Source organism: Oreochromis aureus, linkage group 23 (assembly GCF_013358895.1).
Source record: "Oreochromis aureus strain Israel breed Guangdong linkage group 23, ZZ_aureus, whole genome shotgun sequence".
In the NCBI taxonomy this organism is placed as follows: domain Eukaryota; kingdom Metazoa; phylum Chordata; class Actinopteri; order Cichliformes; family Cichlidae; genus Oreochromis; species Oreochromis aureus.
The window spans coordinates 32,230,357-32,244,953 of NC_052963.1; the positions used below are offsets into that span (position 1 = coordinate 32,230,357).

General features: G+C 42.8%; 1 protein-coding gene across 4 annotated transcripts in view; it reads left to right on the forward strand.

Annotated features, from left to right (window-relative positions):
• LOC116312956 overlaps nt 1–3,133 on the forward strand; it is an 85,910-nt gene extending 82,777 nt beyond the window's left edge. For 3 of the 4 annotated variants that reach the window (XM_031730489.2, XM_039607093.1, XM_031730490.2), the window contains exon 5: nt 1,244–3,133. In XM_031730489.2, coding sequence (XP_031586349.1) covers nt 1,244–1,460 — 217 coding nt within the window. In that variant the 3' untranslated portion in view covers nt 1,461–3,133. The remainder of the gene's footprint in view (nt 1–1,243) is intronic. The other variant, XM_039607092.1, reaches the window with a different exon arrangement.
• The last annotated feature ends 11,464 nt before the right edge of the window (nt 3,134–14,597 follow it).

Sequence of the window (14,597 nt, forward strand, 5' to 3'; positions counted from 1 at the left end):
TATATTTTGCTTGTTGCACGTTATTGTATTTTGCACAACTCTGTTGCTTGTGAAGCTTGCACACAAGAATTTCACTCGCATGTACTGTACCAGTGTACCTGCACATGTGATGTGACAATAAAGGTGATTTGATTTGATTTGATTTGACTTATTTCCGTCTTCATGTGCCTGTTTACAAGAAGTTCACAACAGTAAATACTGAGCAGCATCCGGACACTCCTTGTGGACTTCCACAGAAACGGTATTTAATCATTTACACTCTTGCGGCTTTGTTGACCTCTCTGTGGAGTCCTGTTCTTTGGAATCTTAACTGCCCACACTGACCTCTTTCATACCTTTTCTCTGCAGTGCAGGAGTATTAAACATCCTGGCTTAGACGATCCGGGCAGCAAATCGGTTTCTTCCAACATGTTTTTTTGCCAAGCAAAGAAGTCTTGTATAGATGTTTTTGCAGGAGACGGTGCTGGATAGAAAAATGTATAATTTCACTCCAGTGTTGCAGGTTCTGATTTACACAAATTAGCCAAATGATTACAAGAACTCACAGAGGAAGTGAGTAATGATGATTGGCTCATAGCATGTTCAAAGGGTACGTGAACAGTTGGTTTGTGTAATCAGTGTGTTGGATTTGGGAGACATGACCAGGTGTTAATCCCTGTAATCCAGACATAACGACTGATGACTAAGATTGATTGTTTCCAAAGTGGGAAAATTTGTGGGTCGACCGCAGGGTGAGGTGGGACAAACAGCCGCAAGCTGTTGAGAAATATAATGAAAAAAGTATGATCTGCTGCTGCTTGAGCTCTTAAGGAATCTGCTGCTAACGAGGAGTCGTGTAGGGATCGTGCCTCAGCTTGGTTTGAGATGCTTAGCGGCAAGCAGAGGACCACAGCATATTTGGGTTAGTGGTCCTAAGATTTCGGCTCATCAGTGTTTACAGATGCATCAAAAGAATTTTAATGTCAGCATGAGACGGTGAAGCTCGTGAATATTTTAAGACTGGGCTGTATGGGAGGCCCTCTGAATTCAGCTGCAGGCTCCCACACTCTCTAACGACTAAGTTAATGGGAGGAGAGGGATTTAGTAATGAGATTAGGATTATGTTATTACACTAACAAAGTTATTTGGGATTTGCCAAAGTGCGAATGTAGCTAATTGGACTTTGTCGGCAAAATTAAGTGGGATGAAGCAGTCAAACCTTGAGTCTTTCCCTAATCTTTGTGTTTTGGCTGGATTTTCTCAGGTGTCTGTGGAGTTACTTCAGCTCTCGGTACCGGCAGGCTGCGCAGAACTCCTTCGTAGTCCAGCCCAGAGGCTCGACGGAAGACAGAAGCAACCCCGGCCTCTGGGATCGGCCTGAGGCCGCCTCAGCAGGTCACGCTTCATCAGCAGCCTCACCCACTCACGTGGAGGAGAGGAAAGTGGATGTGTTGAAGAGTGGATGCCTCAGCCTTTTCTGAACCAACAACAGAAGGAGTTTACAGATTACAGGGTGAGAGTAAATCCTTGGGGAATTAGATGTGTCTGAGAGCCATTGAAGTTATCACATCAGTATATCAGTGTGGCATTTATAAGAACTTACACTTTAAAACCTATTTTCGAGGTGTCAAATATTCTTGTTTTCCTTACACTCTCACTCGTTTCAGTGGATATATTCACACATGTTGCAAATTGATAACAAGGAAGAGAATGCACGCAGGCAGCATGAGTGTATTCAGGCTCAGAGAGGGGAAAAAAAAGCCTGAAATTACTCCCTTTCCTTAATGATGCCCACACAGAGACAATGGGGCGCCGCTCTGATTAGTGTCACCTGTCCTTGTGCATCTCATCAGCTCCATTATGGCTCCATCTCCCATGCTTCTTCTGCTAATTGAATAGCCTGTGAAGTGGTGACGAGGACGGGGGCGAGAGCAACGTCTGTCCCGCTGCTGCTTCAGAAATGAGACTAAAGCTTCCCAGAGAGACACTAGTTCTTAAAACATAAACCATTATCATACAGACAGAAAGCGTGCTAACAAGTCGCTCTCATGTTATATTACCGTCACACTGTCTGCACACTATTTTCACCTATAACTGCTTGGAATTAACATTTTGGGCCATTTGCAGCAAAAGAGATGGATGAGAGGAATGATAATCAAACACACATTGTTTATTAAATATAAGATTATTGCTGGTTAGGTTAGCTTAGCACAAAGTCTGGGAACATGGAGCCTAGCTTTGATGAAATCTGCATACCAGGTGAGCTCTGAAGCTCACCATCAACCCCCGATCTGTTGTGTCTTCGGTGTCTTCCAAAACTGACGTTGTGGGCAGTTGAAAGTGGTGTAAGACAGACATTTATCTATCAAGTGCATCTTTTTAGCCTACCGTTCCTGATGACTGTTACCAATCAGCTTTGCAGCTGCTAAATGAATCATGTAAAATATTAAATTGCACCGATTCCCTTCTTCCATGGTTGCAGCCAGCGGGTCCTGGTGAATAAACTGCTTTTTCTGGAGGAGAAACCTAACATGTTGATTGCACAATTACCTTGCTTGGTATAAGTTTGCATTACTTTCAAATAAAGTTTCCCATATCAGCTTCCCACAAAACCTTTAGAGTATCACTTTGAATAGTTTACATCAGAACAACCCAGTCAGACATCAGCAGGTGCTCCTTCTTTATTCAAAGCAGCTGTCAGTCACAGCAGTCTGTAATGAGGACAAATAATCTTATTATAGCATCAAATAACTCATAATCAGCAAACTGATAACAAAAAATATCAACATCAGTGTTCTGACAAGTGCCTACAATAGGAACTTATTTTTTTAGGGGGGGGGGGGGCTTAATTGAAGGTTATATAAAGGTTATTCCTGGAGGTAAAACTACTGAAATTTTGGGAGATTGTCTGGGATTCATTTACATGTTTTCAGCAGTGGGAGAAATGGAAGCTCCCAGGAGAGTATTACAACTCCACTCAGAAGGACTCTTAACCTCCAAGCTGTCACCCAAGTGATGACACGTTGATGACATCATCCAGGTTTTGAGTGGAGTTCTCCTTCAATAGTCACTCAAATGTGCTGTAAATTGGTGATCCTGTATAAATGTGTTTCATATATAGGAAACTGTCTTGTATATTAAACAGTCAAATAACTGAGTGTTGTCCTTTGTTATATCACTGTGGGGGGGGATTTTCTAAAGTAAATGAGAGTTATTAAAAACTGAGGCGGGCCTCTATCTGATGTTTGTGTTCAGTTGTTTTCAGGTCAGTCTATATTTAGTCAAAAGCAAACACACGAGTTATTATTCAGATGTGAAGACAAAACCTTGAAGTATAAAAAGCGCTCTTTTATTTTGATTGGATAAACATTGCCAGCTGTGATGCAGGGCTGCAGTGTTGGTGCCTCTCCTGCCAGGCAGGAGCTTTGCTGTTATCTGCATGTGCCTGAGGCTCAGCTAATGTAAAAAGATCCTCCTCGCTCTGCTCTGCTAGCAGTGAGCTCTGCAGGCTTATCCTGCTCAGTCCCTTTCCGTTTCACCTCCCAGTCACAGCCAAGTGACTCTCAGCTGTGCAGCGCCTCAGCTCGGGCCTTCCTACAGACAGAATAGAAGAAGTACAGCAGTATCTCACGCTCTCGAATCTGTTAAATGCCACAACAACAGTGTCCCCATGCCTGTACGGGTTCTGGGACTTAATGTGAGCGCGTGGGGCCAGATGGACACCTTCATGAGTGTACGAGTGTGGATTATTCTGTTGGCTACATCTGGGGCTCCACATGGCACAGCAGACTGCAGTAAGAGAGGCAGGTGGGCACACGGGGAGGGCACACCTCCAGTGGGCTCTCTTACATCTATACACACCGACAAGACATCTCCGCAAATGGCAGACTGAAAGGTTACGAGACCATCCTGCAAGACAAATGCCTTTCCGAATCCCGGCCGGTGTCCTCTTCTGTCCTTAACTTCCTGTGTGTCATCAACATTCTGCTGCTTCCAGGTGACTTCAGGTTGTTTTTTTTTCTTGGTTTGTTTCTGTTTGATGCTTTTGTCCAAAACATATTTCACCACATCCACACAGTGGGAATAATTTGGGTTAAAGTGTCTTGCTCAAGGACACTTTGTCATGTGGACAAAAAGAGAGAGGGAATGGACTGCCACTCGTATGATTAATGGCCTGCCTACTCTACCACCTGAGCTACAGCTGCCCATAGTACTGTAGGAGCATACCACCACCATCAGCACATTATCACATTGTTCAGTATTTATCAGTGGTAGAAATAGCAAGATCATGTGATAACAGCAAGGGAACAATATGCTGTGTAGCATTAGGAAAATCCACTGCTGAAACAACAACTCAGTAATTTGGTAGATTAATAAAAATTTAAATCTAATTAAATGAGTATTACGTGGCCATGCTACAGTATTATTTGTGTTATTGTGCTGTTGGTAAGTTTATATTCTTAATCACCCTGAGAAAAGTAAGGAAAAAGATGATTTGGTAGACGTCTATCTTTTAAAAATGGGTCATTCTAGCCTGTTGCTAGGTGGTTGCCAGGCAACCTAATGGCGTTATAATATATCATGAGTAACTGAAGCTTTGTGGATACAAATTATTACAAGTTATTGTGGTGAAATAAGCATGACACAATGCATAAAGGCTAAAATGGTTGGTAAGTAACTTAATGACTTAATATATTTCGTGTAGAGCGCACACACACAGCGAGAGATTTTATGGAATATAGTAAATTGCACAATTCCAAATTTTAGTCAACAAATTTAACCATTATTTATTGTATAAACCTGCTGAATTACCATAGTAGCCACGGGATAATGCAACTTTATAAAGTTGATATGGTAAAGCATGCTAATGGCTAATGTGTCCAATATTCATTTTAAACTGAGCTCAGTTTTGGTCTCCACCATCACATGAGAAATGTGTCTAGGTCTAGTTTGTGGATGCTCAACTATGTGCACTATGTGCTATTTTCTTTGTGTCATTAGCTGCTGTGTAATTGGATTTATCTGAGCTTGTAAACCAAATGACACTAAAATGCTCCACAACACTGAGAGGAATAGCAGTGAAGTGTATTTGTGGGTTCATGATTACAAGGGATGTCTTTCACATTACGCACAGTTGGTGCTGCTGCTTTTCAGTATTGCAAATTAAACATTTTTAGGGTTTAGACTGACTAATCTGAATAGGTTGTATTGCAGTGTTTTGGAGGGTTTTTTTACATGATTTTTTACATGTGATACATTTTTTAAAATATATTGTTATAGTTACTCTGTGTGACATATGTTGCATACTCTATATATTGCATTTTCACTGACTGCGGTAGCGAGGAAAGAAAGTGGCTCGATTACCTGCCATTTCATTTCTTGTGACTCCTTTGTGCATAGGTAGGCAATCTAATTACAGCGTGGGAAGGACAGACTCTTCACTCCAATACATTTGTACTAATATAAGGAAGATTTGCCTTTGATACTGGCATTTGATTTGTTAACAAGTGCATCACCTCTATAATCACCTTATGACACTGATACAATATGTGTTGCAGTGAAAAAGCGCTACCTACAAATGTCTAATTAGACCATAATATATCCAAGATGTGTATATTGTCACGTATCGGGGAACCCGAATCGTTCCATTTCCTAATAAAAATTTTCCACGGAGCACATTCACAAAACTCAACCCAAACTTATTAATGCCCCTCACTCATTAGATTGAACTCAAGCCCAGGGCTTTGTGAAATCAGAGCTCATTAGAAGAGTCCACCTCATTATGAGTGGCCAGATCCATCAGGAGAGATAAAGCTCCCGCTCTTCGCTGACTGAGATCCAGTCAAACACACCCGCAGCGCTTCAGACCACATGTGAACAAGATATTTGCTTTGAAGCGCCAACACACGGATTCGAATGAGCGTGTCAGAGCGCCAAATGTCCTAGGTTGCAAGTGACAGGGGATCCGCTTTAGAGCTGGCTACCTGTTGAGGAGGATTAAACAAAATACAGATGGTGTTTACATATTAAGCAAACAAAGGCAGGCTCTGCTCTGATGATGACAGGAAAGCGCTTTCATCATTTTAAAGTAGAACATTTTGATTTGTTGTTGTGACGCACTGCTTCTATACCTTTCCACGAGCCTCCAGAGTTTCACATTTGAGCAAGTGGGTGCGGATAGAAAGTCCTGAATGATGTTTCTGCGGCCCTGAGATCACCTCTGAAGGACGAAGGCTGCTGAGTGTCCGTCCGTGTACTCCAGCCATCAACACAACAGGAGCCCGGCGCGGTCTGATCCACCGCGGGTCGACTTGAATAAATTAAATGAATTACCAGCTGCCTCGTGCAAGTTCGCAGGATGCAGGGTGGCATGAGCACGCCATTACAACAATGATAAGGATATCTGCACGGCCTTGTGTTAAAGGAATTACGCATAGCATCCAGAGCCTCTAAGGGAGTGTGACAGTTTTGCGCACACTGGCAAGTTAGTATGACATGAAAATGTGTGTGGCTGCAGAACAGCACGGCTGCCACGTGGCCTGAGTCAGGGGCACGGAGCGCTTGCTGAGAAGTCAAAAAAAATGGAATCTTATTGTGATGCAAATGGACACCGTATTGTGCTTAAACAATGCATTAATATGTCCCCTATTTGTGAAGATAACATCAGAAGACACACAGTAACACAAAATGATGTCCTGCGAGGTTATTTAAAGCGATATGACATCACATCCTGACACTGCGAGAAGTGCTTACTGCCCGTCCGGCTGGTTTTGTCTCCAGCTTTGATAAAAACTGATGAAGGATAGAAGGCTGCTTTTGAGTCCCAGCCGCTATATTGGAGAGTCGATTTACATAATATTATGTATATTGTATTCCGCTGCGTCCTAATGTTTGAAAGTAAACTGAATTTAAGCGTTCAGCGGCTGGAAGAAGTGTTAAACGCAGGACACGTGGCAAGGTGTCCGATAGCTTTGTCTTCTACCTGTAATCTGATGCCGCGTGGAGAGGAGGGATCGGCCTCACTTCCCCTCAGGGTGATTTATGATTGAGGACATGTTAATAAAAATATCAAAACAATCTGAGCTCTGCTGGGGAAGATACCGGTCTGCTACGTACATCATGCTCGACAGGTCCATGCAGGGAATCGCCTGCTCGGTGATATTATGCTCATATGGATGCCCCGTTGCCCTGGTCTTGAATAGAATATGCAGCTGTTGTTGGGGGGTTTTTTGCGGAGGGACGGTGGGGGTAGTACTACTCACACAAGGTGACATTTGCATGAATGTATGCTCCTTGAGTGCAACTCTCTGCTCGATAGGTGAAGCTCCTCTTTAAAATCTTATGTCAACACTTGTATGTACCTATCAATCCATCAGGACGAGTTAAAAGTCATTAAATTTTGAGCTACACGGGTCGCCTGCCCTTTTCAAGAGCACAGTGTGCTGTCATTTGACAGCCAGCGGTACAGGAGTGAAGAACACGCCGCTTTTACTGAGTAAACACCCATTTAAAATCTGCTTTTCCTAAAGGATTCATGTGTGAAATCACTGGAGAGACACGGCCCAAATTGTTCATTAAATGCCCTCAGTGGCTGAATGAAACCATGTAACTGCCACACCACCACCACAATCCCCTTTGATGGATTTATATCGAGTATGGGCGTGGACGCGCTGTAATTTAGTATGTGTTAGATGTAGCCGTAACACTCACTCAAATCCACTTCCAATATCCCAGTTCCTGAAATCTCAATGATTTTCTGTCTCTGCCTGAACACAGAATCATCACAAAGCACACTGTCAAACAGAAAATATTCTGAAACATGAAATCTTCTCCACACACACATTGGTGTTGTTGTCAGAAAGCACACGGTGCATTGATGCTGCTACGCTGTGAAAAACTTTAGTGAAGGGGGTGAAAGAAAATGCCGTAATAAGCCTCGTGAATGTTGTCAGGTGCTTTAATACAGCAGATTGTTTCTTTCACTAGCCTCGCCGGGTCACTCGCTCCCATACGCGTACTGCTGGGTGTAGCAGCCATTCATAATTGTCTTATGTAGTCCATAATGGTCTATCCAGGGGAAGGTAGTGTTGTTTCGAGTTTTTCTTTCTTATTGGAAATAATTAAGTGGATATTGTCAGATGTCAGAAGCAGATCGCCAGACAGGAGAGCAGCAAAGGCCGGGCTTCAAGCAGAGGAACTCAACAGACTTTGAGTGGGAGATCAGCCCTTCTTACACTGCTACAGTACAGTACACACGGGTTTGTGAACTTGGATGAGTAGATGGATGGGCAGAAGCGTTAAAGTTATTTTAAACAGAGCTTGTCTGTTAGATGAAAATAGGGACGAGATTACAGTAACGGATCTGGAATCTGGGGCGTGACTTTGGCTGTTGTTAAATTCACAAAATCAAGTTATAACAAATATGAACTTTTATGCAATTCATTAACTCAAGCACAACCCACACAGCCTAGTTGTAAAAGACACTGTTGAACCTTTACTGGCATTGCAAAATCTGTCAGTTTTAGTTAAAAAATAAATGTGATTTTTTTTTATGTTTTACTTTATTGAAAATCAGCAATGTAAATAATTTTGAGGTAAAGGTCAAGTCAAAGCCAAGCACTTCCTCTAAAGGGGGCCTCTGTGCTAGCATGTAATAAACTCTATCCACGGGCTTCTACTCGGAAAGGGTCAAAAATTCTCTCAAATCAGTTTTTTATGCAAAAATTTTTATGATGTCATGAGTGGTCAGTCATTTTGAATTCCTTTAATGAATAAGCTTTAATGATGTGCATATTTACAACATGACTGACTCCACTGACACGCCTCACCTGAGAGAACAAATAGTTTGGACAGAGTCATTCATAGTCATGTGTTGTGCTTTTATTAATTGAAGTAACAGACCCTCAGGTGTTGCCACCTGCAGGGCTGGCAGGTTGCTGTTGTTGTGGTCCTCAATATCATTAAGCTGCCTCTCCAGTGAGCCTCTGATTCCACCATCTTGGATTGCATGTGGTGATGGTAGTTCTTGTTTTGCCCTCCAGCAGTTTGCGCTGGAGGGACAGCAGGTAGAGAACCAGCTCATGTGAACTGATTCAACCTCCCAGAGGTCGCGGATTGGAACACGTCTGCTCAGGAAGGAATAAGCCCAACGCCGTTGCCGCTCACTGAAGTGGCATTGAAGGCACCTGACCCACCCAACACTGGGGAAAAAATGAGAGAGGTCGTGTCGGGGTTAGCTGATTAGCAGTATTCAAAATAAAACACTTGAGTGTAAAACCTCAGCATGTCTCCTTTTATCTACCAGGAAACCAGGAGTTCAGTTAGCCGCCTTCACTGATGTCGGAGCCAGTCGTAGTTTTGAATCAGTCTCCAAACAGTGCAGGAAAACATTCCTTCAAGACAAATTTTACCCAGCATGAGCTGTTGCACCCTGACACTGGCAAAGTTGTATAAATGTCAAGAGAGATGTGCCCCCCTTTTGTTCGCTGCAGAATTTGCCAGCAGCTCATTTCCTCCAGGAACGCATTAACAAAGCAGTTAATTCTATCATTAATTAAAAGGAATCACAATTCAGTGAACACTTCAAATTAATCTATTGAGATTTGCTCTCACACAAAGCTCACATTCTATTTTCTTTGTCTCATCAAAGAAACTGCAGCTCAAGAGACATGTTTTTTTTTTTCCTTTCACTTGCGTCAGTCTGGTTGTGTGTAGCTCTGTTAGCAAAGCATGTCAGCGACGCTGCCAGGTTTAAGGGTTTGATTCCAAAGGATGCATCCATGCAGTAAATGAACACACTCGTGGCATTAGCAAGGCGCTAACACAGGAGCAGTTTGGCTGAAAAAAAAAAAAAATATATATATATATGTAATATACACACACCGCCTCCCACAACCCCCCAAGTCATCTCAGAGATGTATTATGATGGCGCCTAAACTTGCCAAACAGAGCGGCCTCTGGAGCAGACAGTTCAGGTGGAAGTGATCTGAAAGGCGACGTCTCCTTTGTCTAGAATAATGCAGCTAAATAATTCTTTAACACCAGCAAAATGTTTGATCTGGCCATCGGCCACGCAGAGCTGTTTATCTCCTCAGTCACTGGGTTATAAATACTCGTGTGCTTGGCGTCTCCGCAGTATGGAGCTACTTGGAGGGTGATAAGGTGCTAATTAGCAACTGTTAGCACAAGTAAGAAAAAAAAAAACTACATCCACGGAGCGAAGCACATCTTGCTGTTGCCACTGAATGTTCTGCCGCTGATCCTTTCTCCTCTTTCACCGAGACTTGAGAGATGTCTCTTATTAACACAGCGCCGCACGAGAAACTTGCCTTTTTTTCCCCCTTCCAGGCAAGCCAGGTCTGACAAATTAAGGCTGTGGAGTCATTAGATTAAGATAAGAACTTATCTTTTACTCTGAGACAGACTTTTATCTATTGTATTTTTCTTCCCTCCCATCTCTTTGGCCAGCGCCTCCCCCCCCCCCTCAACCGCCTCCACCACCACCACCTCTTCTTCCATTCACTGTGAGATTGTTAAAGTAATTGGGATGTTATGTGACCAGAAAGGCCAGATAAGTTTTTAACCCTGTCATGGATTAACCTTTCGTGTCTGAGGTAGGTCACGAGAGGTGCAGCCCGAGACATGTTAAGACTCATTTAAAGGATTCTTGATGTATTATTGCGCGGACACGGCTTGTTTTTTCTGCAGGTACATGTGCCAGGAGGTCTCGAGACGACTTCTGTATGCTGTCAGGGGGTTATTAAAGCATAAAGTGTATTCTTTTGGGGGTCGCTGGGCGAGACTGGTCTTCATCTCAGAGTACATCATTTCCAAACGTTCAACCAGGTTTCATCACATGCTCCCTGAAAGCTATTTTAAATGACCTTTTAAAGTTAATCACAGTCATGCTCTGTTGAACTAGTTTAAAGAGAATCGGCATCAAAAAAGAGAGAGAGAAAGGAGGGGAAAAAACTCCTTCATAATGTAATCCGCGGCAGGATAATTAGGAAAGTAGCTCTCCGAACATCAAATAAACAATCAGCATCAGATGCTTCATCTTTGTCTAAAAGCTGCGTATGGATTCAGCTGAATCTGATGCTTGTGTATACTTTTCTGCGTTATTAATATCTAAGGGAAGAGTCACAGCCTGGAGCAGCGTGATTAGAGCATCTAGATTTATTATTCTTCAAAGCAGAACACATGAAAACCACCTGAAATAAATGAGTTGGAGCCTTATGGCGGCAGCCAGCGCACTTCTGTGATGCCGGTGTTTAGAATCCTTTGTTTTAAAGGTCATTGCACCACCTCGTTGATATCCAGACATCTCTTTGTAGCGCTAATTGTGTCTACATTCTTGACCACTTTGTCAGACAACTCCGCACTAGAGCTGAGAATTCAGAGGAGTATATGCGGCTTGTTTACTGCGATCAAGATAACAAGGACAAGTCTGTGAAATAACGAAGGCCGGGGCTGATGCAGAAAACACTGTATTTTCCATTTTAATGGTGTTTAAGCGTGGAAGCTGGAGGAGAGAGAGCTTGAAAAATGTAACTAAAGGATCGGATTCAGTGGGATCCAAATGGCAAGGGTAGCTGTTGGGCACGATGACGTTCCTTTGATGTGAGCTATAACTAGCTTTAAGCTCAGCTCGGGCGCATCACGGCTGCATCCTGACTGATGTGGGTATTCCACTTAGATGAGATGGCCACTTTGTCGTGTGAGCCAACTGTACCTTTAATTTCAGATTCTCTAATGTCTCTGATGGGATGACATTAAAGGGTCGGGTCATTAGTGTATTGTAATGTTTGCCCGCAACTGTGTGAGCTGGACTGTCATCTTTTGGAATTTTTGTCACATTCATCAATGTTCTGCATAATGGGATGAGAAACTATTTACATATCGGATCAAAATTGCCAGAGGAGAGCATTAATTATTGAAAAAGTGACAGAATCAAAAGAGCTGCTTCCCCCCACCCCCTCGTAGTTTGTGGCCTGCGCTGACTGAAAGCCACTCTGTGCCCAGTAAACACAATTATCTCAATTTTAAAGACATTTGAGAGAACACGCTCAAGCACAAAGGCCGGAGCGTCTTCAGTCGGTGCAGTAGAACGAAGGTTTACCCTTCACGCCGCACTTCCACCAATAGGCTGTAACAAGCATGTGCGAGAGGGTGCAGCCTCTGGAGAGCCTCCTCGTCTGCTCTCTGCATCTTTGTTTGTGTGTCAGGCTGCTGAACAGAAAGTGCGTCGTATCGATCGGCGTCATCTAGCGTTAGGCTTGTACGCACTTAATTATTGAAAATAAAACAAGTGTGCTAACAAGAAGCGCGGCGGACTGGTGTGCATAATCATCCCAGGTAGTGCACTTTCTTCAACCTGCTTCATTCGCTTCCTCTGGCCTAAACTGTGATTTTACTGCACATTACTGAGATATATTATCAGAAACAGTATCAGCTACCTGCCTTGTTGTCTTGGCACCGCGAGCTGGAACTTTTGGATTTAGCTGTCATTATTTAATTTTTATGCTTGTTCCCTGTGGGGATCATTAAAATTTCATCTTGATCTTATCTTCTGAATCATAATCTTTAAATCTGTTTGAATCGCTGTAACCTGCTTTTCCACTGATGCAGTAAACTGCGTCTATTTTCACGCTCTAAAAACGGAAATATATCATTTTTTTTTAGGTGTCACACACCCTAGACATCTGTTTCAACAGAGTCATAATGGCACATAATGAAGTTTGTTTTACAGCACTGCCCTGATACATATACAGTAAATTATATGCATAGGCAACTGGGACAGTAAAGACTTGAAAATGCAGACGGATACATTTTACTGCATTTCCCCCCACCCCATCCACAGTGTCATCCCCTTAAGCTGCCAAGAGAGTGTAGGGGGGTGAATTCATGAGGGTCTTCTGTAATAGGCTGGCACACACACAGGCACAGCCTGTGGAACCTTACAGGCTGCTGAAGCTGGTCTTGGCATCGCTTTTGGCAGCTATGTGGTTATGCGCTCTCTCACACTACACATTCTTTCTGAAAAAAAAAAAAGTTTTAACTAGCTGGTCCTACCACTCCTTTATAAATGAGGAAGCCCTTGGCATAAATAGATCTACATGTTCATTTGGTATATTAAGAGAGACACACAGTTAAAGAGTGTTCATTACAATTGTAAATTTCTGCCCTCGGGCCCTTCGCCCGGCGCTAGATTACATGAGGTCTATGCTCACGGACAGCGCCTGGCATCTGATTGAGGGTCCAGTGCAGCTAATTAATTTCATTAGAAAGTGAAGTCATCTTCTAGCAGGAATTAATATTTGGAGCGTCATGTTGCTAATTTATTTCCAGATTTAATTAGCTCAGAGAAGAAATGTTGCTTGGGCAAGAGGACTTTTTAATTATCAGCTTGGATAAATTTGAAAATGTTGATGCCTAAGGGTTGAGTTAATTAAAACCTGCATTATTTTAACTTTAATTAGCTCCCATCTTTGTTTTTCTTCACCATATGGCCATGTCCTGTAGTCAAATTTAGTTAATTAAGCTAATTAAGCTAATCATTTTAATTACTCAAGACAATGTGATTGGATAGAGGATGACTACAAGTTTATAGCCAAGTACTTGTTTTTCATTAAGTTGAAGGGACAGAGTTATTTCTGATTGCAGTTGGCAAGCATAGCAGAGTAGTTTGAGAATGTGACAGCCTCTGAGATATTAAGGCTGAAGTCTAATTGCATTCCTTGATAATAAAAAAAAGAAATCTTGTCACCAGCACAACTCTTTTTAGAGGAGAAATGGTTTGCTACAACATATTCGAGCTTTCTGCTCGTATGCTGATATCGGCCCCTTGTACTCCATCACATTAAATAATGTCTGCTCTTCCTCACGTTTAAAGAGGCTCGACTCCACAATAGACGCTCCCCACCGGGAGCATGTGGGAGACGAAATAACAGATATCATGATCTGCAGATAGAGTCCGTGTTGTTTCTTTTGACCGCAGCAGGCTGGGAAATTGAATTGTAATTGGGTAATAGGGTGTGTGGTTGGTGGTGGGACAGTATGCTGCCCTTCCCGTTTGTGACCCTGGAGTGTGGGATGGCCGGGGCGTGGGTCTGTGCGAGCTGCTAGCAGCTGTGCGTCAGTCTGGACACAAGCTGGGCCCATCCAGAAGCCAGGCCTAGCTGACAGATGCAGGGGCTAAACCCAGTAATGAAATAATACTGGGAGACATCATGTCCGTGGTTTCCATCATTGTTAAAAGAGTTTTTGTTTTTTTGTTTTTTTTTTTGTAGTGAGTACCCCCACTTAGGTAATTTGTTTCCATGTATAATCCTATTGCTCACTATTAAATTAAACCAACTGGTCATTTCAGTTTGAGGCTTATAAATAAACTGGTTGCTATGTGCACGGGCAGTATGTGGGACGTCTCATCTGATTAGAGGGGAAGCACTTAATAATTTCAACTGCAAAAGGTGACCTTCAGTGTCAGGTGACCTCAGTGGTCTGCCACACATATGGCCCAGTAATATTACTAATGTCCCTTCCTAATGTATTTTTACAATCCTCATGCTGGACCACTATCCACAAATTGTTTTTTATCCAAATGTTGACGTGCGCGGAGA